Below are 24,421 nucleotides of genomic sequence, written 5' to 3'. Positions count from 1 at the left end.
AAGATAAGATAAGAGAGATTAGGGCTCGTACAGAGACATATAGGCAGTGATTTTTCCCTCTTTCTGTTTGGGAGTGTAACAGGGAGAGAAGATGCTAGTAGTGGTACGAGGTACCCTCCGCAACGCACCGTATGGTGGATTGCGGAGTATGTATGTAGATGTAGACAGCGCAACTAAGAAGCGGTGCTAAATGCCTACGTCTGTAGGGCCCCTTATTTTTTCACGGTGGGCTTTGAGAGTTAGGGTACGGCCCATCCTTAGTCCATTGTACACTACTGGCCATTAAAATTGGTACACCAAGAAGAAATGCAGATGATAAACGGATATTCATTGGACAAATATATTATACTAGAACTGACATGTGATTACATTTTCACGCAATTTGGTCACATAGAACCTGAGAAATCAGTACCCAGAACAACCACCTCTGGTCGTAATAACGGCCTTGATACTCCTGAGCATTGAGTCAAACAGAGCTTGGATGGCGTGTACAGGTACAGCTGCCCATGCAGCTTCAAGACGATACCATATTTCATCAAGATTAGTGACTGGCGTATTGTGACGAGCCAGTTGCTCGGTCACCATTGACCAGACGTTTTCAATTGGTGAGAGATGTGGAGAATGTGCTGGCCAGGGCAGCAGTCAAACATTTTCTGTATCTAGAAAGGCCCGTACCGGACCTGCAAAATGCGGTCGTGCATTATCTTGCTGAAATGTAGGGTTTCGCAGGGATCGAATGAAGGGTAGAGCCACGGGTCGTAACACATCTGAAATGTAACGTACACTGTTCAAAGTGCCGTCAGTGCGAACAAGAGGTGACCGAGACCTCTAACCAACGGCACCCCATACCATCACACCGGGTGATACGCCAGTATGGCGATGACAAATACACGCTTCCAATGTGCGTTCACCGAAATGTCGCCAAACACGGATGCGAACATCGTGATGCTGTAAACAGAACCTGGATTCATCCGAAAAAATGACGTTTTGCCATTCGTGCACCCAGGTTCGTCGTTGAGTACACCATCGCAGGCGCTCCAATTGTGATGCAGCGTCAAGGGTAACGGCAGCCATGGTCTCCGAGCTGATAGTCCATGCAGCTGCAAACGTCGTCGAACTTTTCGTGCAGATGGTTGTTGTCTTGCAAACGTCCCCATCTGTTGACTCAGGGATCGAGACGTGGCTGCACGATCCGTTACAGCCATGCGGATAAGATGGCTGTCATCTCGACTGCTAGTGATACGAGGCCGTTGGGATCGAGCACGGCGTTCCGTATTACCCTCCTGAACCCACCGATTCCATATTCTGCTTTGAGTCATTGGATCTCGACCAATGCGAGCAGCAATGTCGCGATACAATAAACCGCAATCGCGATAGGCTACAATCCGACCTTTATCAAAGTCGGAAACGTGATGGTACACATTTCTCCTACTTACACGAGGCATCACAACAACGTTTCACCAGGCAACGCCGGTCAAGTGCTGTTTTTGTATGAGAAATCGGTTGGGAACTTTCCTCATGTCAGCACGTTGTAGGTGTCGCCACCGGCGCCAACCTTGTGTGAATGCTCTAAAAAGCTAATCATTTGCCGGCCGCTGTGGCCGAGCAGTTCTAGGCGCTTCAGTCTGGAACCGCGCGATCGCTACGGTCCCAGGTTCGAATCCTGCCCCGGGCATGGATGTGTCTGATGTCCTTAGGTTAGTTAGGTTTATGTAGTTCTAAGTTCTAGGGGACTGATGACCTCAGATGTTAAGTCCCGTAGTGCTCCGAGCCATTTGAACCTTTTTTTGCTAATCATTTGCATATCACAGCATTTTCTTCCTGTCGGTTAAATTTCGCGTCTGTAGCACGTCATCTTCGTGGTGTAGCAATTTTAATGCCCAGTAGTGTATTTGAGGTTATTGGAGGGGAAATGTTCTGCTTTTACCTTTCCTGTTTCTTAGATGAAACGCACTAATAGTGTCACTGTAATTTAGTTCTAAAACATTACTCTCAGTACTGAGCAAAGCGATAATGTTCGGCCTATTTTCTGACACTAAAGTTCGAAGCCTGTTTTTGATCTTCAGTTGTGAGAAAGACCTTTTTTTCACTGCTGTTATGACCATAAGTGACAGGTACTTTCTTAGAGCAAACTCGATATTAGCAAAACGCCTTTGACGTTTCGTGGATCATGGTTTGGGTGAAAAGTCAACCTGTCGCGAAATCTCGCTTCACAATGTCAAAATTCCATAAAACATTCTTAGAAAAGTTTTATCGCTTTTCCCAACTGAAATACCGCGCGTGTACCCGGGTGCCATTGTGAATTTGACGCGAGGAAGTACGGGGTTTGAGATGTGAATGCTGACTTAATTCATATCAACTTTCCATCGAAGAACTGAGCGGAATAATCCCGTACTAAATGATCATGTCTACATCTTTTACGATTATAATGGGGCTCGCGCCACAGTATCAAAACTAAACATGTTTTATTTTAAACTAAACTAAACTAAAACTAAACTAAACTTCGCACGCGTACTATATATGTGATACATATTGCATGTATACACTACCCGTCAAAAGCTTTCTATCAACCATGATAAAAACTATATACTTTATTTCAGTGTACAATCACGTCGTACAATCTAAACAGACCAACAAAATACACATTTTCTCCTTCTACCATTAGTTGCAACACAGTGTGGCGTAGATTTTAGCCTCTTCAAAGTATCCACCCTTTGCACTCAGAACAGCTGCATAAACTCTTGTCGCTTTTGTAGCGCTTTGGCAGATATTTCAGTCTAACAGGTCTGTAAATTACTCTCTAAATCTTCAACAACAGGAAACGTCAGTTTTCTGATCTCCCCGTCAAGCTCACCCCATAAGCGTTCCGTGGAATTTACGTCCGGTGACTGACTTGGTCAAATCATATTTTTCAGTTTCCCACAATTCCCTTTTCTACTGACATACCCTCTGCACAATTTAGAAGCATGTTTAGGATCATTGTCCTGCTGTAGAACAAACCCACGACTAATAAGTCTCTTACCAGATGAACTGCATTGCTGGTCAGTATCCTATGGTATCTTTCCTTTTTGAGTGTTCGATTAATTGTCGATAGATCACATCCTTTATCATCCGCAAAACATCCCCACTCCATGACCGACCCTCCATGAAGGTTCACCATTGGCGTCACACACTCTTCGAAAGTTCTCGACGAAGTCGAAGAACAAACATTCGACGATGGCTTACAAATACTTCAGACGTAAATTCGTCCCTGAGTAACACCTTGGACCATTGCCGGACGCTCCAGTTTTCATGTTACTACGACCATTATGATCAATTCACTATATTTTGTTTGCGCAATAAAGTTTTTTGGTAGCTACGAAGCTTGTCCGCGAAGACGGCGTTGCACAGTTGAAACAGATATTGGAGCTTCTCGCATGCTCTTCACTTCATCGCGAATTTCATGTGCAGTACGAATCCTCAGACGTTTACTCTGTACACATACACTGCAGCGCCAAAGAAACTGGCATAGGCATGCTTATTCAAATACAGAGATGTGTAAACAGGCAGAATACGGTGCTGCGGTCGGCAAAACCTATATAAGACAACAAGTGTCTGGCGCAGTTGTTAGATGGGTTACTGCTGCAATGGTAGGTTATCAAGAATTAAGTGTGTTTGAACGTTGTGTTATAGTCGGCGCACGAGCGATGGGACACAGTATCTTCCAGGTGGCGATGAATTGGGGATTTTCCCAGACTACTATTTCACGAGCGTACCGTGAATATCAGAAATCCGCTGGAACATCAAATCTCCGACATTGCTGTGGAAGGAAAAAGATCCTGCAAGAACGGGACCTACGACGACTGAAGAGAATCGTTCACCGTGACAGAAGTGCAACCCTTCTGCAAATTGCTGCAGATTTCAATGCTGAGCCATCAATAAGTGTCAGCGTGCGAACCACTCAACGAAACATCATCCATACGGGCTTTGAGAACCGAAGGCCTAGTCGTGTACCCTTGATGACTGCACGAGACAATGCTTTACGCTTCTCTTGGGCCCATCAACACCGACATTGGATACTTGATGACTGGAAACATGTTGCCTAGTCGGACGAGTCTCCTTTCAAATTATATCGAGCTTATGAACGTGTACGGGTATGGAGACAGCCTCATGAATTCATGGACCCTGCATGTCAGCAGGGGATCGTTCAAGCTTGTGGAGGCTCTGTAATGGTGTGGAGCGTGTGCAGTTGGAGTGATATGGGATGTCTGATACGTCTAGATACGAGTCTGACAGGTGACAAGTAAGCATCCTGTCTGATCGCCTGTATTCATTCATGTCTATTGTGCATTCCCACGGATTTGGCCAATTCCGGCAGGACAATGCGACACCCCACACGTCCAGAATTGCTACAGTGTGGCTACTGGAACACTATGGGACTTAACATCTGAGGTCATCAGTCTCCTAGACTTAGAACTACTTAAACCTAACTAACCTAAGGACATCACACACATCCATGCCCAAGGCAGGATTCGAACTGCGACCGCAGCAGCGCGGTTCCGGACTGAAGCGCCTAGAACCGCTCGGCCACCGCGGCCGGCCTACTGGAACACTCTTGTGAGTTTAAACACAGCCGCTGGCCATCAAACTCCCCAGACATGATTATTGAGCATTCTGGGATGCCTTGCAACGTGCTGCTCAGAATAGACCTCCATCTCCTTGTACTCTTACCGATTTTTGGACAACCCGCAGGATTCATATCGTCAGTTCCCTCCAGCAATCCTTCAGACATTAGCTGAGTCCATGCCACGTCGTGTTGCGGCACTTTTGCGTGCTCGCGGGGGACCTACACGATAATAATCAGGTGTAGTAATCAGGTGTAGCAGTTTCTTTGGCTCTTCAGTGTATGAACTAATCTTCCCTGTAAGATGTTACTCGGGTTCTTCCAGATCGCGAAACTCTTGCAGTTTGCTTGAACTGCTGCAACGTGTACATCACTGTAGATTGGGCTTCGTCAACTTTTGTTGCTATTGTCTTATTAGAATAGCATCTTGATGTCGAGCTACAATTGTAGCACATTTTTCATTTCCAGTCTCCTGCCTCCGTACCATTAGGAGGTAACGTGGTATGAACCTGGTCAGGTATGCAAACACACTGCTAGATGCTCACAATGTATTGTAAACTACTGCGAACTTATTGCTACACAGACAGCAGAAAGAATTGGGCCCATTCGAATGCAGCCTTCTTAGGTGAAGGAACTTGAGTGGTGTGGATGCTCATCTGCGCCCCTCAATGCGAACTAGTAGTCAAATACACAACGGAAGGGCTTAGTCTTTAGGCGTTGTTCTTGTTTCATTATCAGAATGGGGATATGATTGAATATTCAAAGGTAAATCCCTGTTTTAACCAGAAATCCATAGTTGTGAAAGGTGATCGGGAAACTTTAAACCAGTAGTGTAAATGCTGTTTCACACCATATGCGTGCAGAGCTGATGTTTAATTTGTCTGTAGTTTTTCAGCCGTGTGGCTGATTTTTGGCCCTTAAACATATTGACAGAGTTAATTAATGGCTTACTCAGCGACGTGGTGCACACGCTGAGCAGCTGAAATAATAGACAAATTGCACTTCGTAGCTGCAACATATTCCACGTCAACTATATATAGGAAAGAAATACCAACAAGTCGTTTCAGAACGTTTTTTACTTGTCACCTCGTTCTCATATCCATCTCCAACGCTAGGTGTAGTAAGCGTGTCTTACACCTATAGCTCTTCCACTTGTCTCCTCACTTAATTTTCCACCTGCCCGCTCGCCCTCTTCATCTCTCCCAACACCTCCCTCTCTTCCCCCTTGCTTTGGCTATCTTCCCCTCCATCGTCTCTGTATATCCTTACCTCCTCTCTCAGTTCATTTACTCCTCCCTCTCTCTCAGCCCGTCACCTTCTTCTCATCTTTCTGTCCAGCTCCTCACCGTACTTCTCTCTATCCCTCCCCTCTTCTCCCTCTCGCTCACTTCTTCACCTCTTTCTCTGTCCATCTACGTCACCCCGTTTTTATCCCATCCCAGTGGGAGGTGATTTTTACCTCCACAATACTTCTCTCCAGAGAATAAGTAGCATGTGTACCGAGTTTGGTTGAAATAGTTCCACTGGTTTAGGAGGAGGTGTGGAATACACATACAGACATGTATTTTTATAATACATATAGATTTTTGTGTTGCAGACCCATAGGCTGCAGCCTGTGTATAACACCTGCGCCTAAGTGTGGTCCTACTTCAGATACGTGAATTAAAACGGTAGTATTTATATTCATATTAATAATATAAAAATGCATAGTTATTAAACATGCTTATCATTTCGATATTATGGATGGATACGTAAAAAACAATGTGTGCATACCCATCTGACATACAATATCTTTCGTGCAAAGTCTTTTAAATTTAGTTCTTAGGGTATTGTATTTTTTCAGACTCACGGATTTAGATATATTAAAAATGGCAGTCTTAACATGTCCGCTCTTTGATAAATTTCTGCGGACGCCCGCGGTTGCGTTACTGCAGTGCCGTTGCGGCGGCAGAAACTGTACCTCCCACAGCTATCTGCAGTGGCATGATGGGATGTTCCTCTATCTCTTTACAGACAATTAAGGCGTGGCGGGGAGTTTTTGCTGCAGAGTTTGACCTTTGTCCGCGTTGATAGCCCTAGAGGATAAAGTAGGACACGCTAATGTGGAGCACAGCGGGCCGTCTGCGAATGTCGCAGGGCGTAGCGCTGGGAAACGAGCGGAAGCTGCATTCTGTGTGTTGCTTCTGCATCTCAGCAACAATACAATCGATTTTGACTAACTTATTTGGCAGACCACGCTTCCTGTTGTCTCACTATGCACCGAAAGGTAGTACAGCAACGTTCTGTATTGTAAAAAACGATAGCCGGTATGAATGATTGGAATAACTAAACCGTGTGTTTCAGAATGAAGATCGGGGTTTTAAGGCTTTTTAGAATTTATTACATACTACTTACAATTACAAACAGTACAAAAAATAAATGAGCAACTCAAATAGTTTTTCTCACAAGCAAAACCTAAATCTATATGGCCGGACGCGAGTATGAGCCGTCGTCCTCCCGAATGCGAGTCCAGTGTGCTAACCATTGCGCTACTCAGCTTGATCTCTTTCCTGTTGGGTTATATTGTATTGCAACTTTAGTTATCCTGTTATTAGACATATGTCGGATTACTTGATGCAATAATTTACCAACAGCCGTATGTCTTGTAGAAATTTATTTTATTTTATGAACTTCTATGTGCTATCAGTTTCGGCATTATATTGATGCCATCTTCACAGTTGACAGGTATCATGTTAACTATTTAAGTGGATCAAAAAGACATATTGTGTATCACTAAAACAATATGTAACATTAGGTCACATATGAAACTTCCTGGCAGATTAAAACTGTGTGCCCGACCGAGACTCGAACTCGGGACCTTTGCCTTTCGCGGGCAAGTGTTCTACTAACTGAGCTACCGAAGCACGACTCACGCCCGGTACTCACAGCATTACTTCTGCCAGTATCTCGTCTCCTACCTTCCAAACTTTACAGAAGCTCTCCTGCGAACCTTGCAGAACTAGCACTCCTGAAAGAAAGGATATAGCGGAGACATGGTTTAGCCACAGCCTGGGGGATGCTTCCAGAATGAGATTTTCACTCTGCAGCGGAGTGTGCGCTGATATGAAACTTCCTGGCAGATTAAAACTGTGTGCGCGACCGAGACTCGAACTCGGGACCTTTGCCTTTCGCGGGCAAGTGCTCTACCAATGTATACGCTGTTATTCATAAAACCATACCACACAGTTGTAATAGGCCATGCAACACACCAAATGTACTGCATACAATCGTCGTATATCCAGTGGAACAGTGGAAGAATTTTTTAATATAATAATTAACTAACATAGATGACAATAAAATAAATTAAAATACGAGAAAATGTGACAACCATGTCAGAATACGTAAGTTACATATGTGTGGTCTAGGTCGTATTATGTGTGGTACGACAAACAGCTGCCGCAATATTAACGATAAAAGGCATAAAAGAGTTTGTCTTATAGTACATTTCTTCTACTCATTGTACAGGGGCCTGAAGATGGCACCAATATAATGCCGAAACTGGTGGCACATAGACGTTCATAAAATAAAATAAATTTCTACAATACATACGACTGTTGGTAAATTATTGCACCAAGAAGTTCATGACAGCCGTCGTCCCACGATCCATAATGGATCAACGAAGATATGTCGGACTAGTCTTTCCAGTCCATTCTGTATTTTTCAGTTATAGTTGTAATGTGTTCAACAGTCAGTTCTTGTCTGATATCGGTGTTTCTGCTGCGGTCAAAGTAATGAATATCCTGCTACGAAGCGGAGGAACTTCATCTCTGATATTCGATTTGTCGTAGTTCGTCCGATATTAGGATCTAGCTTTTGTTAACATACAACAGTAAAGGCAAGGCTATTACTTTTTTAGCTCCAATTAATGTTTCTTCCCGTACATTATGTTTTAGTGAACGCTGTATGGGTCCTCGGAAATTTCTGAATGTGGCCGATTTTAGACCTTTATATTCTGAGTCGGTAAATTTAAAATTGCGCCCTAGATATTTAAACTCTTTTACTTGTTAAATCCTTTGCCCATCTATAATAATTTTGGCCCTTACGGATTCCAATCCTTGAAATGCCATCACTTTTGTTTTGTATGTTGGTATTCTCATTCCGTGTCTAGTAGCAACTTGATTCAACTTATGTTCTTCACTTTGAAACTTTTCTTCAGATTCTCCTATCAACAAATAGCAGCGTCACTAAATTAAAAATATCGTGTGTACATTATCGGAATAAATCTAAACATGTCGCGCAAAGGACCAGGTTTTGCTTTCTAATGCCGATCAGGCACACAACCTTAATCTGCCAGAAAATTCCAACATGTTGTTTCGTCGCACATGTACCGTATGAAATAACAATGACGGTAAAATTAGTGAATTGCAAGTCCTTACCCGTGCGCGACCCGCGAATGGATCAAGTGGTGGTGGTGGTGGTGGTGGTGGTGGTGGTAGAAGGGAAATGGGGGTCTTGGTGCACCACGTGCCTTTCCTTACACGCAGTAAGTTGGCTTCAGAAATAGATTTAGATGAATAAATTGTGAGTAATTGCAGTGCTATTACTCGTTGTCAGAGTTCTGAACTGGAACCGAATTCCTTAGATTTTTGGATGCACTATAAATAGTTAAAATTATGCCCTCCTTCTTAAAGAAATTTCTGAATACAGCACGTCTACTTGAGAGAAGCTGATTTTTTAATTTTTTTTTTTGGGTAGGGGGGGGGGGGTGGGGGGGACTATCAAACAGGCCGTTTCAATTCGGTCCCGAAGTGTGAGCAGTATAGCTGGTTTGCTGCAGGTTTTCATCCTCTATTCTAGTAAATTAATATATAAATATGCCAGATACTTCATTCGTAGTGTGAAGGGGCTAGTTGGTAAATCCTCTTGTTCCCATAGTCTACAAAGACCAGATGAAATGAGTGTCTGAAGAGTGTCCTCGTAATCTTTTTCAGTAATTGTATCTTCAAAATTTTAGTGTTCACTAAGTCCACATGTAAATACCAGTACATTTACAGTCTGTTCCATACTACTGAATTCAGTACCTGTTACCACTGAACAGGTTACAAGTGCGGTACTTTAATTTTCAACACAACTTCAACACACTCTTTGCATTCGTGATTCAGGCTGTTGACTATGAACTGCGTATCGTGACCCATTTTATTAAATTACTTGAGAAAGATGTACGTGTCATCCTTTCTTTACGACTCTTGAAACTATAAAGAACATAGCCATTTCCACCCCATGTACACTCTACATTCCGAGCTTTCGCTCCGTCTCAGATAACTTAGTCGTCGAGGCGACGTTAAATCCTATTCTTCCTCCCTTCATTCTTATTTCACCGCTTATGATGTAACCTGACGTTTCAAAGACCTTGGTCGCCTTGAGAATTGCAAAGTGCGTCAAAGATTATTTTTGAAGGTCTACTGCTTTCTTCCTTGAGCAATGGTGTTTGGCACAGCACATACACAACATACTGTGCGTGAGAGAAGACAATACATAGTATTAAGTATAGTTATAGATACACTATCACCAGCCTTGAAACTACAAGGGCATGATGAGAAGTAATGACTCAGAATTTTTTGTGTGGAAATTCTTAAACCTTTTAAAATAAATCAAAAGGTATTAAACTTCTACATCTTTATTCTTCATGTCCACATAGTTATTTCTCGATATAGTTGTACCGGCGACGAACGAATTTCTCCCAACGAGAGACCAGTTCGTTGATTCCGTCACTGTAGAATATTTGACTTTGTTGGCAGAGCCACAACCTCATATCTACTTGCACCGCTTCATCCCTGTGAAAGTAAAGTCCTCGAAGGTATCCTCTTAAGTTTTGGAAACAGATGAAAATCGGATGGGACGGAGTGTGGACCGTATGAAGGATGATCGATTACAGTGAACCCAAGGCGTTGGACAGGTGCAGATATCGCAGCGCTCGTGTGTGGTGTGGCCTTGTCCTGCTGAAGGAGAGGGTGGTCCATGTACGAACGAAGTCTTCGATTTCAAGACTCGATTACAGCACGATGCTTCTCACGCACCGAGCAAAGTTACGTTACATACCGCCAAGATATACGCTACAATTCGGAGCCGTCTAGCGACAGAGGGCGGCAAATACAGGGTGAAAAGTATTTAAACCGACAAACTAGGAGGTTGTAGGGGACTTCAAAACAAATATTTTTCCCTAATGTCATTTTTTCCTATGAAGAGTATTTAAAACCGGTAGAGGAAGATTTCTCTGGCGGCAAATTAATTAAACCAACAAACACTTTCCCATTTTTTATGACCAAGGGACAACACATTAACACAACCCAATTTCAATTACAGTAGATTTTCAATAACGCCTCCATTGACACGTAAACAAAGGTTACACCGTCGGATCATGTTCTGTCTGACACGGGCAAAAACCCCAGGAGTATCCTGAATTGTTCCTGCTGCTGCTGCTACTACCCGGGCAACCAGATCCTCTTCTGATGCAACAGGAGTTGCGTAAACAAGGTTGCGCATCTCTCCCCACACAAAAAAGTCCATCTGGGGATCGAGCAGGCCTCTGCCAATCCACGTTTCTGGGAACTGTCGTTCCAGGAATCGACGCACACGACGACTGAAATGTGCCGGCACCCCGTCATGTTGGAACCACATGCGTTGTATTGTAGGGTGGGACGTCTTCCAGCAATTCTGGCAATGCTCTGGCGAGAAAATTGTAATAGTGCCTGCCATTTAATGGCCTAGGTAGCCGATACTGCCCAATTACACAGTCCCCAACAACACCGAGCCACACATTAACGAAGAACTATACTTAATGAGCGCTAGTAACTGTGGCATGTGGGTTATCCTCACTCCAAACATGCGGATTGTGCATGTTGAAGACTCCATCACTCCCGAATGTTGCTTCATCGGTAAACAACACAGAGGATGGAAATGTAGGATGCATTTCACACTGTTCCAGGTACCACTGCGAAAACTGTGCTCTGGGTGGATAATCAACTGGTTCCAGGTTGTGGACACGCTGTAAGTGAAATGCACGTAACAATTGCTCTCGAAGGACTGTTCTTACATTCGTCTGATTCGTTCCCATGTTACGTGCAATTGCACGAGTGCTGATTGAAGGATCCCGCTCCACATGCTGCAAGACAGTTTTCTCAAATTGCAGCGTTCTTACCGTGCGATGGCATCCCTGTCCGGGTAAACTGCTGAATGACCCGGTCTCACGCAGACGTTAGTACACAGCAGCAAAGGTCGTATGATGCGGGATACGGCGATTAGGATATTGTTGTTGATAAACCCGCTGTGTAGCTCGTCCGTTGTGGTGCGCTATGTAGTACGCACCAACCTTAGTGTACTTACTCCAGGTGTCTCGCTCCATTAGTAAACAGAGACAATGCACTACTACACTGGTGGACAGCAGTTGCCTACAACTAAAGAGCGTAATACGCCCTCTAACAACTGAAGATCGCAATACGGCCTCTAACAACTGAGGAGCTTAATACGGCCTCCACCGGTTTAAATAATCCTCATAGGAAAAAATGACATTAGGGAAAAATATTTGTTTTGATGTCCCCTACAACCTCCCAGAATTTGTCGGTTGAAATACTTTTCACCCTGTATGTATACACGAAGAAGAAAGATGTAGAATGTTAATAACGTTTGTTTTATTTAAAGGCTTTGAGAGTTTTCACATAAAAATTCTGAGGCGTTGCTTTTTCAGCACGCCAAAGTAACACATGTCACCATTAAACGAAGGATTCAGCTTGAGCATCAAAGAAACTGGCTAACATCACATCTGTATACCAAATAACATTACGATAAGTTGTTATGTGCAATTCGTTCGTTGCTACTTTTTGTATCTTGCCGAAGAGGAGAAAAGAAATCGCCACAGTCTTAATAATAAAGTGAAGGAGTGGGGTCGTTAATCACAGTAAATTCGGACTGTGTTGCAACAGATTTTTTAGATCATCTTTACATGACGTATCAGTTTTTTGCATTAATCGCGTGCTCATAATAGGTGAGTAGTTATTAACAAAAGGTACCTGGAGTACAGTCTGATATCAGTTGTGTGTTAATGTAGTGTAAATGATTGTATATTTCCTTTGGAAAGTCAGGAGTGGTGTATTAAGTGAATATGATGTGCTTGTTTAGCCTGTGAGCGCTTTTGTAAGGTATAATAGCCCAGATAAAATTAGTACCAGTTACAGCAGCTCCTCTGTGAGTTGTCGGGTTGTGAATGTTCCTGCAGCTGTTCCGTAGGAGCCACACACTAAAGCAGACACGTTCCATCCTCAGACACCTGTATCAAAGTAGGAGCGACAAGTGTGGCGTTTGCGTGAGCTTTGTTTTTCACGTGAGAATTATCACGTATCCTAAGGTAAACAAGGAACAGAAGTAGAAAAGCCCGACACAGCATTTGAACAGCTTACAGTCGGACTGCAGCTGTGCTTGTTTCGATAGAAAGATCTTTATTAGAAAAGGTGTGTGCAGCACGAGAGCCGAAGCCAAGCTCAAATCCCTCCCAAGCGTACGGTATAAACAATTTCTCAACCCCAGGGGCATCGAGTTAATTCCTCGCAACACGATCTCTCGCCTTGATAATGGCCTCGATTTGGCGGAGAGGAGAACTGAAGCCACTCATTGATGATTAGGTCTCGTAGAGCGTTTCCAAATGGTTCGAGACTGGGTGATTTTGCGGGCCAGTTAAGGTGCGACAGGATCCGTCAAACCAGAAACGTATTCGAGCAGCGCTGTGAACACAAATGATGTCATTTTAGGAAATGGAAGTGTCTGCAGTTTACTCGTCATGACGATGTAGAATAAAATCCAACACTTGATCGCCAAGAATGCTGAAATAAATATCCAGTTCCAGCTTCTTGACAACCTGGATTGTCTCCAAAGTCATTGTACGAAACACCCCCAAAAAATTACACAGCTATCTTTGACATGCTCTATAAAACTGCGGATTAAACGCTTCACTGGACTGCCTCCGCACTCGACACATTGAATCATTTAGAAATAGGCAAAATAGCGACTCGTCGGACCATACTGCACACCTCAGATACTATCCAGATTCTGTGTTCTTTGCCCCACTGAAGACGTGATGTTTATGCGACTTTGTGAGCGATAAGTATTCTAAGGGGAAAAAAAAGAAGAACGAAGCACCACGAAGGAATTACCTGAATGGGAAGGAAATCGGTAGACAAACGAATGATTACAGTTTCATAAAAATTCGATGATTTGTACAAGAAAAAGAGTTTCACAAACTGAACAAGTCAGTGACGAGTCGATCCACCTCTGGCCCTTATGCTAGCAGCTATTCGGCTTGACGTTTATTGGTACAGTTGTTGGATGTCGTTCTGAGGGATATGGCGTCAAATTTTGTTCAATTGGTGGATTAGATCGTCAAAATCTCCAGCTGGATGGAGAGCTCTGGCCACAATGCTCGTAACGTTCCGAGTTGGGGAGAGATCCGTCGACCGTGCTGGCAAGGTAGGGTTTGGCCAGCAGTAGAAACTCTCGCCGTGTGCGGGGTGGTATTATCTTGCTGACATGCAAGCCCCGGATGGCTTACAGTAAAGGGCAACAAAACAGGGCGTAGAATATCATCGACGTACCACTTTGCTGTAATGATGCCGCGATTACAACCAAACGAGTCTTGCTATAAAAAGAAAAAAATTCATCCTAGACCGTCATTCCTGGTTGTTGGGTAGTATGGCGGGCGCCGGTAAGGTTAGTATCCTACCGCTGCCTGAGGCATTCCAAACACGTCTTCGGTCTGGAATTTCATTGGCTGCAACAGAGCTGTCTTCAGGTACCGCTTCGAACTTAGCCCCGATGATGAGCAAAGAGTCTGTATTCCTGCTTTCTATATTCGTGCTTTCCAAACGCTACGTTGGCCAGCAACTGGCCCCAACTGAGAACGTTTGGGGCGTTATGGGCAGGGCCCTCGAACCAGCTCGGGATTTTGACGACCAAACACGCCAATTGGACAATTTGGCACGATATCCCTCAGGAGGGCATCCTACACCTCTGTCAATCAACACATAGCCAAACAACTACTTGCTTAAGGACCAGAGGTGGACCGACGCATTGTTGACTTGTTCAATTTGTGAAGCTCTTTCTCTTCAATAAATCATCCATTTTATCTGAAACTGTTTGTTTGTCTGTACATGTACATAGCACCTACCGATTTCCGCTTCATTTGGATGATTCCTTCACGCTGCGTCGGTTTTTTCCCCCTTAGAATGTACTTTTGCGACGGATCATACTCAAGTCATAAAATGCAGTACAGTGCTACAGAAAATCCTAGGTGTGTACATCAAGCCAGTCTTCTAAGTAGGCGATCCATTGAAGAGTGGTGTGGAATCCTTGGAGGTGACATCATCGGTCCGAACTACTTCATCGGTACTCTTGACAGCTGAGATTTATCGCGATTTAACAGCGAGTATAGATTTAAGTGTCAGGAAGTCGTTTCTGAAAGTATTTGTATGGAGTGTAGCCATGTTTGGAAGTGAAACATGGACGATAAATACTTTGGACAAGAAGAGAATAGAAGCTTTCGAAATGTGGTGCTACAGAAGAATGCTGAAGATTAGATGGGTAGATCACATAACTAATGAGGAAGTATTGAATAGGATTGGGGAGAAGAGAAGTTTGTGGCACAACTTGACAAGAAGAAGGGATCGGTTGGTAGGACATGTTCTGAGGCATCAAGGGATCACCAGTTTAGTATTGGAGGGCAGCGTGGAGGGTAAAAATCGTAGAGGGAGACCAAGAGATGAATACACTAAGCAGATTCAGAAGAATGTAGGTTGCAGTAGGTACTCGGAGATGAAGAAGCTTGCACAGGATAGAGTAGCATGGAGAGCTGCATCAAACCAGTCTCAGGACTGAAGACCACAACAACAACAACATTGTCGTCTGTTTAGGTGCTCTCCTTGATAACATACCTAGACCTTAGAGGCCATATGTGGATGCCACACAGCGGTCATCAGTCTGTTTTGCGCGCGATTTTGTGCAAGAACTGATCTTCTGGAACCTTGTTAGAAAGCCGTGGTCCTCTGGAATGACCCGCGCGGTCCCCGATTTAACGCAACTAAATTTATTTTTCTACTTATATTTAAAGAATGAAGTTTGTGTTATAGAACCCACAACCCCAGTTTTCTTCAAACAGCACCTCGATGGAACTTGTCGCTCTATGACACCAGTAGTTTATGTACATTGTGTTGCATTCACTATTAGAACTTTGAATTTTAACTCCCAAACTAAACTTGTACATAGTTGTTTAAATATTAAACAGGTACCTCATAGAAAAAAGTGATGTTGTATTTTAAAAAATATAACTCGTTGCTATAAATCCCAGGGAAATAATAAATACACTATGTTCATAACTAACCAGGCGTTTCTTACGTTTACGTATCTAAATAAATGATCTTTTCGCTTGTTGTTTTGTAAATTACAGAGAAAACATCTTATCTGCATCAGACAACATTTTTTTGCGATTTTATGTTCTGAAAGGGAAGCGCGCAGCGATCGGCGCAGCAAAGAATAGTAATCAGTCATCAACAGACATTAGACTCTTTTTAACAAAGAGTTTGAGGCGAACAGAAAATGGGTTGAATTTTCCGAACCGCGGAAAAAATTATCTCTTCGCCTTGAGAAAGATCTGCAGGGCGTCAGCGTTGGCCCTTTCCTGCTAGTTTATCCTTTCCGAAGAAAATTGCGTCGTTTGGACATTAGCTGTGGAGTGACATGGTAAGGGCCCTTGCCTACTTGAGACCACAATCTTGCCCGCCACCATGGATTTAGAGAGAGCTGTCGTACGCCGGTTTTGTCTGTGAGTTATTCACTTTGTCGTGTACTTGACAGATTCAGGCACAGATATAAGATTCGATTCTGGGTGTGGTCACAGTTTGTTACAATCTTTCCCCCGCTGGGATACAGTGTGATAGGGGAGGAGGCTCTGGGATGCTCTGGAAATAATTTAATATGGCGGAAATGGATTGACTGTGCGAGGTAACAGGTATTTTGAATCAGATTGGCTATACGTAGGTAACTGAAAACTGACGTTTGCCATTTGGCCGTCATCTTGAAGAGGGGTATGTTACCAGCTCTCCCTCAGCTGAGACTGTGCTACTTTGCGTGGGGAACATTCAGGAGAAGTACAGAGTGTTTATAAATGAATATCGGGGTTTAAACGCTTTATAATATTTATTACATCAAACTTACAGTTATAAATGATATGTCAAATGAAAGAGCAACTCGAACAGTTTTACCAAGAGCCTTATAAATGTTCAATGTGAGCACCATTTGTCACACGGCACACATCAAGTCTATAGCCAAGCGCTGGATAGGCCGCAAGGGGCCCAGTGACAGGGTTTGCTTTGCAGGGCCTCCACGTTCACCCGACCTGCGATTTTTTCCTTTGGGGCTTCATCAAGGATCGTTTGTACGTGCCTCCGCTACCAGCAGACCTCCCTGAATTAAGAAACCGGATTGAAGCAGCTGTTGCTACAATCACTGAAGACACACTTGTCAACGTTTGGGAAGAACTCGGCTATAACTTGATGTGTGCCGTGTGACAAATGGTGCTCACATTGAACATTTATAAGGTTCTTGGTAAAACTATTTGAGTTGCTCTTTCATTTGACATATCATTTGTAACTGTAAGTTTAATGTAATAAATATTATAAAGCGTTAAAACCCCGATATTCATTTATAAACACCGTGTATTAACGCATATGGACTGGTTTCCGTTTTTGAAGCCACTGACATTTCCAAAAATATCGTGAAACAACGTCCAAATGTGAGGAACAGTATCCTCCAATCTCAGCTACCTGTATCAACCATGGTAGATATGACAGGGCGTTGATATCTCCCATGTTCGAACAGTGATGTCTTCCATGTTGCCAAGTCCATGACACAGCAACTTCTTATCAAGAATGATTGTGGTCTGACATTCTATATGGTTATGGATAACTGTGTTTTTATCAGGTGAGTATGTTGAGATATACTGTACCGATGTTGTTCAATATGTGTGTGTGTGTGTGTGTGTGTGTGTGTGTGTGTGTGTGTGTGTGTTGGTGGGTGGGTGGGTGGGTGGATGGGTGGGTTTGGGTCCTCGCCGTTCTGGTGGCGGCTGGTTAACGGTTTGGTTGTCGTTTCATGTTTCCCTGAAGGATGAGGACATCGACCGCCTTAGGTGGAGGGTTCGCCTCGCGTGGACGTTCATCCTGACATGGATTCTGCACGCCTCTTCACGCTCTCTACAGGCCAGTCCAGTTGTTCATTTACTCCACATCCTATCCTACTCTGTCTCTGCGTGCTTTCTCTTACTATTGTGTTCGTTAGTTTGCGGAACGAGGGCACTTGGAAACCAATAAATCAATAATTCAAGGATGTTTGGGGGTATAGGTAAACATATTGTAATCATTAGTACCTTAATATACGAAGCGCGATCAAAAATTAATGGGAATTTTTGTTTTTCTTAAAGATTCTTTATTTATTCTTCAACACCAACTTTGTCCCCTTCAAAGTAATCTCCATCAGATATGATACTCTTGTTCCAGCGCTTTTTCCAACCTTGGAAACACTTCTAGAACCCACTTTTCGTTATGGTGTTCAGCTCCTTCAGCAATTCTGTTTTTATGTCATCAGTGGTGGCAAAACGACGTCCTTTCATGGTTCTCTTCAGCCTAGGGAACAGAAAGAAGTTGCAGGGGACCATCTCTGGCGAATAGGTCGCTGAGGCAACATAACGGTTTTGTTTTTTGTCAAAAAATCAGATTGTTTGCAGATATGCTGTCATTTACCGCCAGAAAGTCATCATATGACCAAAACTAATTGCAAAATGATTTAGATAAGATATCTATATGGTGCGAAAAGTCGTAATTGAATATGAATAAAGAAAAGTGTGAAGTTATGCACATGTATACTAAAAGCAATCCGTTAAATTTCGATTACGCGGTAAGTCACACAAATCTGAGGGCTGTAAATTTAACTACATACTTAGGAATTACAATAACAAGTAACCTAAATTGGAACGATCACATTGATAATGTTGTGGGTAGAGCAAACCAAAGACTGCGATTAATTAGCGGGACACTTACAAGGTGCAAGAGGTCTACTAAAGAGGCTACTTACACCACACTTGTCCGCACTATTCTGGAGTATTGCTGTGCGGTGTGGGATCCGCATCAGGTGGTACTGACGGATGACATCGAAAAAGCTCAAATAAGGGCGGTTCGTTTTTGTATTATCGCGAAATATTGGTAATGGTGCCACCGACATGCTACGTGAATTGGAGTGGCAATAATTTAAACAAAGACGTTTTTCGTTGCGACGGGATCTTTTCATGAAATTTCAATCACTAGTTTTCTCTTCCGATTGCGAAAACATTTTGTTGGCACCCACCTACACAGGGAGAGATGATCATCACGATAAAATACGTGAAATCAGGGCTCGCACAGAAAAATTTAAGTGCTCGTTTTTCCCGCGCGCCGTTCGAGAGTGGAACGGTAGAGAGACAGCTTGAAGGTGGTTCATTGAACCCTGTGCCAGGTACTTTATTTTGAATAGCAGAGTAATCACGTAGATGTAGATGTAGAACAAACATTGAGGTGTGAACGACGATATTTCCACTAGCGGTTTTGCTATAATTCTGGTCGTTTTCTTCGGATTGCTTCACGCAAACGGCGCATAACTTCCAGGTAATATTCCTTATTGGACGTATGACCATAGGGTAGTAACTCACGATGCACTATCCCATTGTAGTCGAAGAAAGCAAAGATAAGAACCTTCACATGTGTTCGAATTTGTCGAATTATTTTCGGTCTTGGCTCTTCAGGCAGTTTCCATTGGGACGATTAGGTCTGGTTTCGGTATCATGTTATAACCTTATTTAGAAGTTCTAGATGATTCTCGATTTCATTCACCAATTTCTGAACGATGGCTACGCGACGCCGTTTTGGTCGAAGTTCAACAGGTTCGGAATAAACTTCGCTGCTACACGTTTCGTGACCAAAACATCGGAAAAAATTCCTTGCACGAACCAAAGGATATGCCGATATCATCAGAATTCTCTTTGATGGTGATTCGACAATTTTCCGTAACCATTTTCTTTACTTCTTCTACAGTGTCATCGGGTCGCTCAGGTTATCATCTTCAACATCTCGACTCTGAAATGTTTATACCACTCATAAACTCTTGTCTTAGAGTAAATTCGCCAAAATCCACAGTCAACTTTTCGAATGCGGTGCTGCACTTTATTCCATTTCTCAAGGAAATTTTAGTGCAGATTTTTTATCCATCTTTTTCGAAAGTAATAATTCGCAGAGCATTCGAAAATACGTATAACTTTTTCGACTGTCAACAACAAACTAAGTATTCAAAACAGCTGAAAATGCAGACATACATCAGGAACATATGTACCAACAAGATGAAAAAAATCGAAAATCGGATATACAAGCCCGCGAAATTAGATTCCCGTTACTTCTTGATCACACCTCGTATACCCACTTCAGTGCGTTAGTTGTCTTGTTTTCTCCATCTAATAATCTGCCCACAAACATACCGCATAGTTAGTAACCGAATTTTTCTGCACGATCGTAACTGTGCCACGAAGTGGACTTCGTCTGTCAGTTTAGAGTGTCCGTTTTGCGTCCATGTGTCCATACTACAATGCCTGAACCGCTACCAGAGGAAAATAAACATTAATGGCTTGCTTGTGCCACACATACATGGAGGTATTAACCAACCTAAAAACATACTACTTGTAATAGATATAATTATTAGTAAATACTGATGTAATGTTCAGTACACTGTCCTCAGTCATCTATAGAAATATCCGCCCTTACACCTGTAGCACCCTGTATAGAAGCGTTTTACTTGTAATTTTCAAAAAGGAAAAGATTCTGTCAATAGAATCTGCAAGAGGAGGTGTTAGTATATTTAAGTAACGAAAGCAGTCCGTACAAAAACTTTATCAGTGAACGAGACATCCGGAACTATTAAATCTGGCAATTAAAGGGGAAGACAGATGACTAAAGAGAAGAATCATTAAAATTTTTGTTTGTATGGCCATCTCCCGCAGCGGCTCTCATATATCAATATTACTCCTTTTCTTTCGTCTTAAGCTTACTGCAGTTGAAGAGTGGTTCTCACGAGAGGCATTTCACTTATATTTGCAATCCGTCTTCACTGGTCGTTGGTGTTTATTCTTCGTTTTTTTATATATTTTCCGACGTCACACCTTTTTGTCTTGTTGTAGCTGAGGTTGAAGTCGAAAAAAATTTGGCTGTCCTTTCCTGTTTCGCGCGTTTTTTGGCTTTTACGTACCCGCTTCTTCTTTTGCTGCATTTGCGGGTTTTTTTCGCACTCCACTTCACTTTCGCAAAACTTTGCAGAAGCAATCTTCATAGAATGAGTTACATACGGTAATGGGTTTACCTGGCTGACAGCCTATATTATATCTGCTCCTGCCCTCGAGCGCTCTGTCGAGCGCTTGTATGCGCCTGTGTCCCATGAGCCTGAGTTGAAACTGCTTGCTAAAGGCATAACTGTAGGTTCATATAACGAGTTCTGCTCCATCTTCGACCAACAGGAGGAGGATGCGAAAGACAATGCAGCACCACTACTGTTCGTTTGCATCTTTCTGGGCCGGCCGCTGTGGCCGAGAGGTTCTAGGCGCTTCAGTCCGGATCCGCGCTGCTGCTACGGTCGCAGGTTCGAATCCTGCCTCGGGCATGGACGTGTGTTAGTTAGATTTAAGTAGTTCTAAGTCTAGGGGACTGATGACCTCAGATGTTAAGTCCCATAGTGCTTAGATCATTTGAACCATCTTTCTGGCTAAATATGTATCGTGTGCCAAGAAAGATACAAACGGTAGTAGTGCTAAAGTGTGTTGTGTTTCACTAAAATCAGTCCGTAGTTCTGCAAAGCAGTGTGAGATTAGGCCAGAATCGACGCCGCCAAACGAAGGAATTCCTTAAAAGCGTGCATTTCGTGATGTGAGCGAAAACCAAGCAGAAAAAATAGTAAGTAATAGTAACGAACTGTTTTTCGATCTAGAAAGCGAGCGAAATTGTAAATATCTTTCATTACGGGCCATTGAAGATGTTTTATTTCAGTGAAACGAAACCCGTTTGCTGACAAAAATACGCATTTTCTTGTATCAGCAGAGAGCGCCTTACAATACCTTAAATAATTAAATAATTGCAAAGCAACTACGGGCAATATGCTAAACAAAAGAAGAAAATAATATTTAAGCTCTGGCTCATTAGGAGCATAAGATCGGTATGTTCTGTACAAGCGGTTAAACTTGTAGACTTTAAATACATCCACATCTTCGCGACGCACAACGCCTTCTACAAACCCAGTACAAACTACAAACACAGCTTTATCTGATAATATTAGAACCGCCAAGCAAAACAAACTAATGCACGGCACACGTATGACGTCACCCGCCACAACACCTCTACATCACGACTCAAAGTCGAAGGGCCGTATCGAAGGCTCATCTTGAACCGAAGAAACCTCGAGATTCTGTCAGCTGCTGCGAGATAAACGACCTTTGGTGGAACCAATTGTCCGTACATGCTACGAGCAGTTGAAAGCATCTGGAGGCTTCTGCAGTTCCTCCTCTGTGGATCTGTCTCCACATATCGACTTTGGGGTACGGTCTGAAGATGGTCCGCGTTTGGATTGAAATATATGTGATTTGTGCGATATAGGCTGTTTTTCTAAGTACAGTCTTTCAAAGTGTTTCCCAGGAAACTATTCTCTAAGTAATATCTTCCAGTAGCACACACTGAATTCGCAACCGGGTAGAGCGGTTTTCAAATACCCAACTTGGTTTATGTAAATGCAAAGATGCTGCCTCCGAATAGACGTCGACTGGTATTCTTCCCCCTCTAACGATCACGCCATCGAAGACATGCCAATCTCTGTTTAGTCGTATTACATTGCACCCAGTCACATCATCTTTAAATTAAATTTTAATTCGTTACAAGCCAGTGTGTGATGAGTAAGTTTTGTTCATCTGCAGGCATGTCTGAACGCGGAATAATAACGCAAAATTAACTATAAAACAATGGGGCATAATATGTACAGGGGATGGACAAAACATTGAACACCGCCGTCCGATGTGGCCGAGCAGTTCTTGGCGCTTCAGTCCGGAACCGCGCGACCGCTACGGTAGCAGGTTCGAATCCTGCCTCGGGTATGGATGTGTGTGATGTCGTTAGGTTAGTTAGGTTTAAGTAGTTCTAAGTTCTAGGGGACTGATGACCTCAGATGTTAAGTCCCATAGTGCTCAGAGCCATTGAACACCAAAAACACATTAAGGGGAGGTTAACTATCTTTAGCCCGAAAAAAGTGTGTTTTTTGAGAATTTGCTCGGGATGTGTTATAGATATGAATGTCGGATTTCATCAAAATGTTTGTTGATATTTCCTCTACAAACTGGAATTTTTTCGACCGGAAATGTCGAAGAGCAAAGGCGAAAGTGCCGTCGGAACGAAACACAATTTCGATGTAGACCTCCACGCGCGGTATGTCACAGGTCAGCCGGCTCGTCTGAAATCAAAATTGAGTTGACCTTAGCGAAGTATATTCTTTAGGAGTTGTACCTCGTTTAAGTTATTTGAACCATAGCAAACAAAATGGCGGCCATTTGAAAAAAATACGATGTTTTTTCATCGATTTTTCGATTTCGTCGGCCAAGTAAAAATATTTATAGTTGATGGATCGGAATATAAGTGGTACAACTCCTAGGCAATTTAGTTAGCTTCGTTGTAAAAAAAGAATCATGCCAATCGGTTCAGTAGATTTGAAGTTACCATACCGCGCGATAAAAAAAAGTTATTTCGAGAAAAACGCGTTTGAAGTTTTGACTACATATAAATGCAATATTCTGCTATTCCGGATCCATAAACTAGTCCTTCCTCTACCTCATAGGAGGCGTTATGATCGATCTGGGCCATCCTGCGCTGCTCCAGAGCCGCTCGTACGGCCGGTGACAAGCGGTTTTCGGCCGCTTGAATCCGGTGGTCGTCCAATGCTTGGCGAACTGCGTCGAATAGAATCCCAGGGTGACGTCAATCGTAGTCATGGTCTTCAGAATTGCTGAATACCCTTCGTTGAAGCTGCTCACTGCCAGGAAAGTCGCAATCTCCACAGTCTTCGCACCAGAATGCAAATGCTTGGGGGCTAACTTCCAAACACACGCGTTCAAACTTTCATTTGATTTTGTGTGTTTCCTCCCAAACATCGGTACAATAACTCGTCCTCCGAAAGAAAAAAACTGGTGCGTGAAAAAGGCCGATTTCAGGCAGGTGAATTTTTTTGTTCAACCGCGAATAACAAACACTTCCGTTCCGTATTCGGAAAAACCGTTTCGGGGGTAGATTCTAAACACTTTTTATGGATCCAAAAATGCAATTTAAAAAAAATCGATTTTTTAACCAAAAGATAGTAAACCTCCCCTTAACATGTCTAGTGCCAAACCGTTGACGTTCGAGAAAGCTTCCAGTCGTCTCTGAATGGATCAGTAGAGGCGGTGGTTTTCAAGGGGATCTATATGCAGCCAAGTTTAAAGCTTTGGGATCTTATACCATTCTTCTTGCAAAAGTGTAGCAAGTTCAGGTAACGATGGTGGAGGTGGAAGCAGATCACGCAAGCTTCTCTCTAGAGTATACGACAAACGCTCAATAATATTGAGACCTGTTGACTGTGGTCGCAGGAGAGACGTGACAGTTCATCCTCGTACCCACAAAACCAGTCCTGGAAAATTTGTTAACAGGGACCCCGTCGTGT

General features: G+C 43.1%; 1 protein-coding gene across 3 annotated transcripts in view; it reads left to right on the top strand.

Annotated features, from left to right (window-relative positions):
* Positions 1-24,421, top strand: part of LOC124711301 (bifunctional 3'-phosphoadenosine 5'-phosphosulfate synthase) — a 342,281-nt gene that overhangs the window by 60,242 nt on the left and 257,618 nt on the right. Inside the window, exon 2 of one of the 3 annotated variants that reach the window (XM_047241305.1) lies at positions 17,788-17,880. The exons of the other annotated variants lie outside the window; for them this stretch is intronic. Within the exon in view, the coding sequence (XP_047097261.1) occupies positions 17,788-17,880 (93 nt within the window). The remainder of the gene's footprint in view (positions 1-17,787; positions 17,881-24,421) is intronic. 3 annotated transcript variants of the gene reach the window in all.

The sequence above is a fragment of the Schistocerca piceifrons genome, chromosome 8 (genome assembly GCF_021461385.2).
Source record: "Schistocerca piceifrons isolate TAMUIC-IGC-003096 chromosome 8, iqSchPice1.1, whole genome shotgun sequence".
Lineage (NCBI taxonomy): Eukaryota > Metazoa > Arthropoda > Insecta > Orthoptera > Acrididae > Schistocerca > Schistocerca piceifrons.
This window is presented reverse-complemented; position numbering and strand designations above follow the sequence as displayed.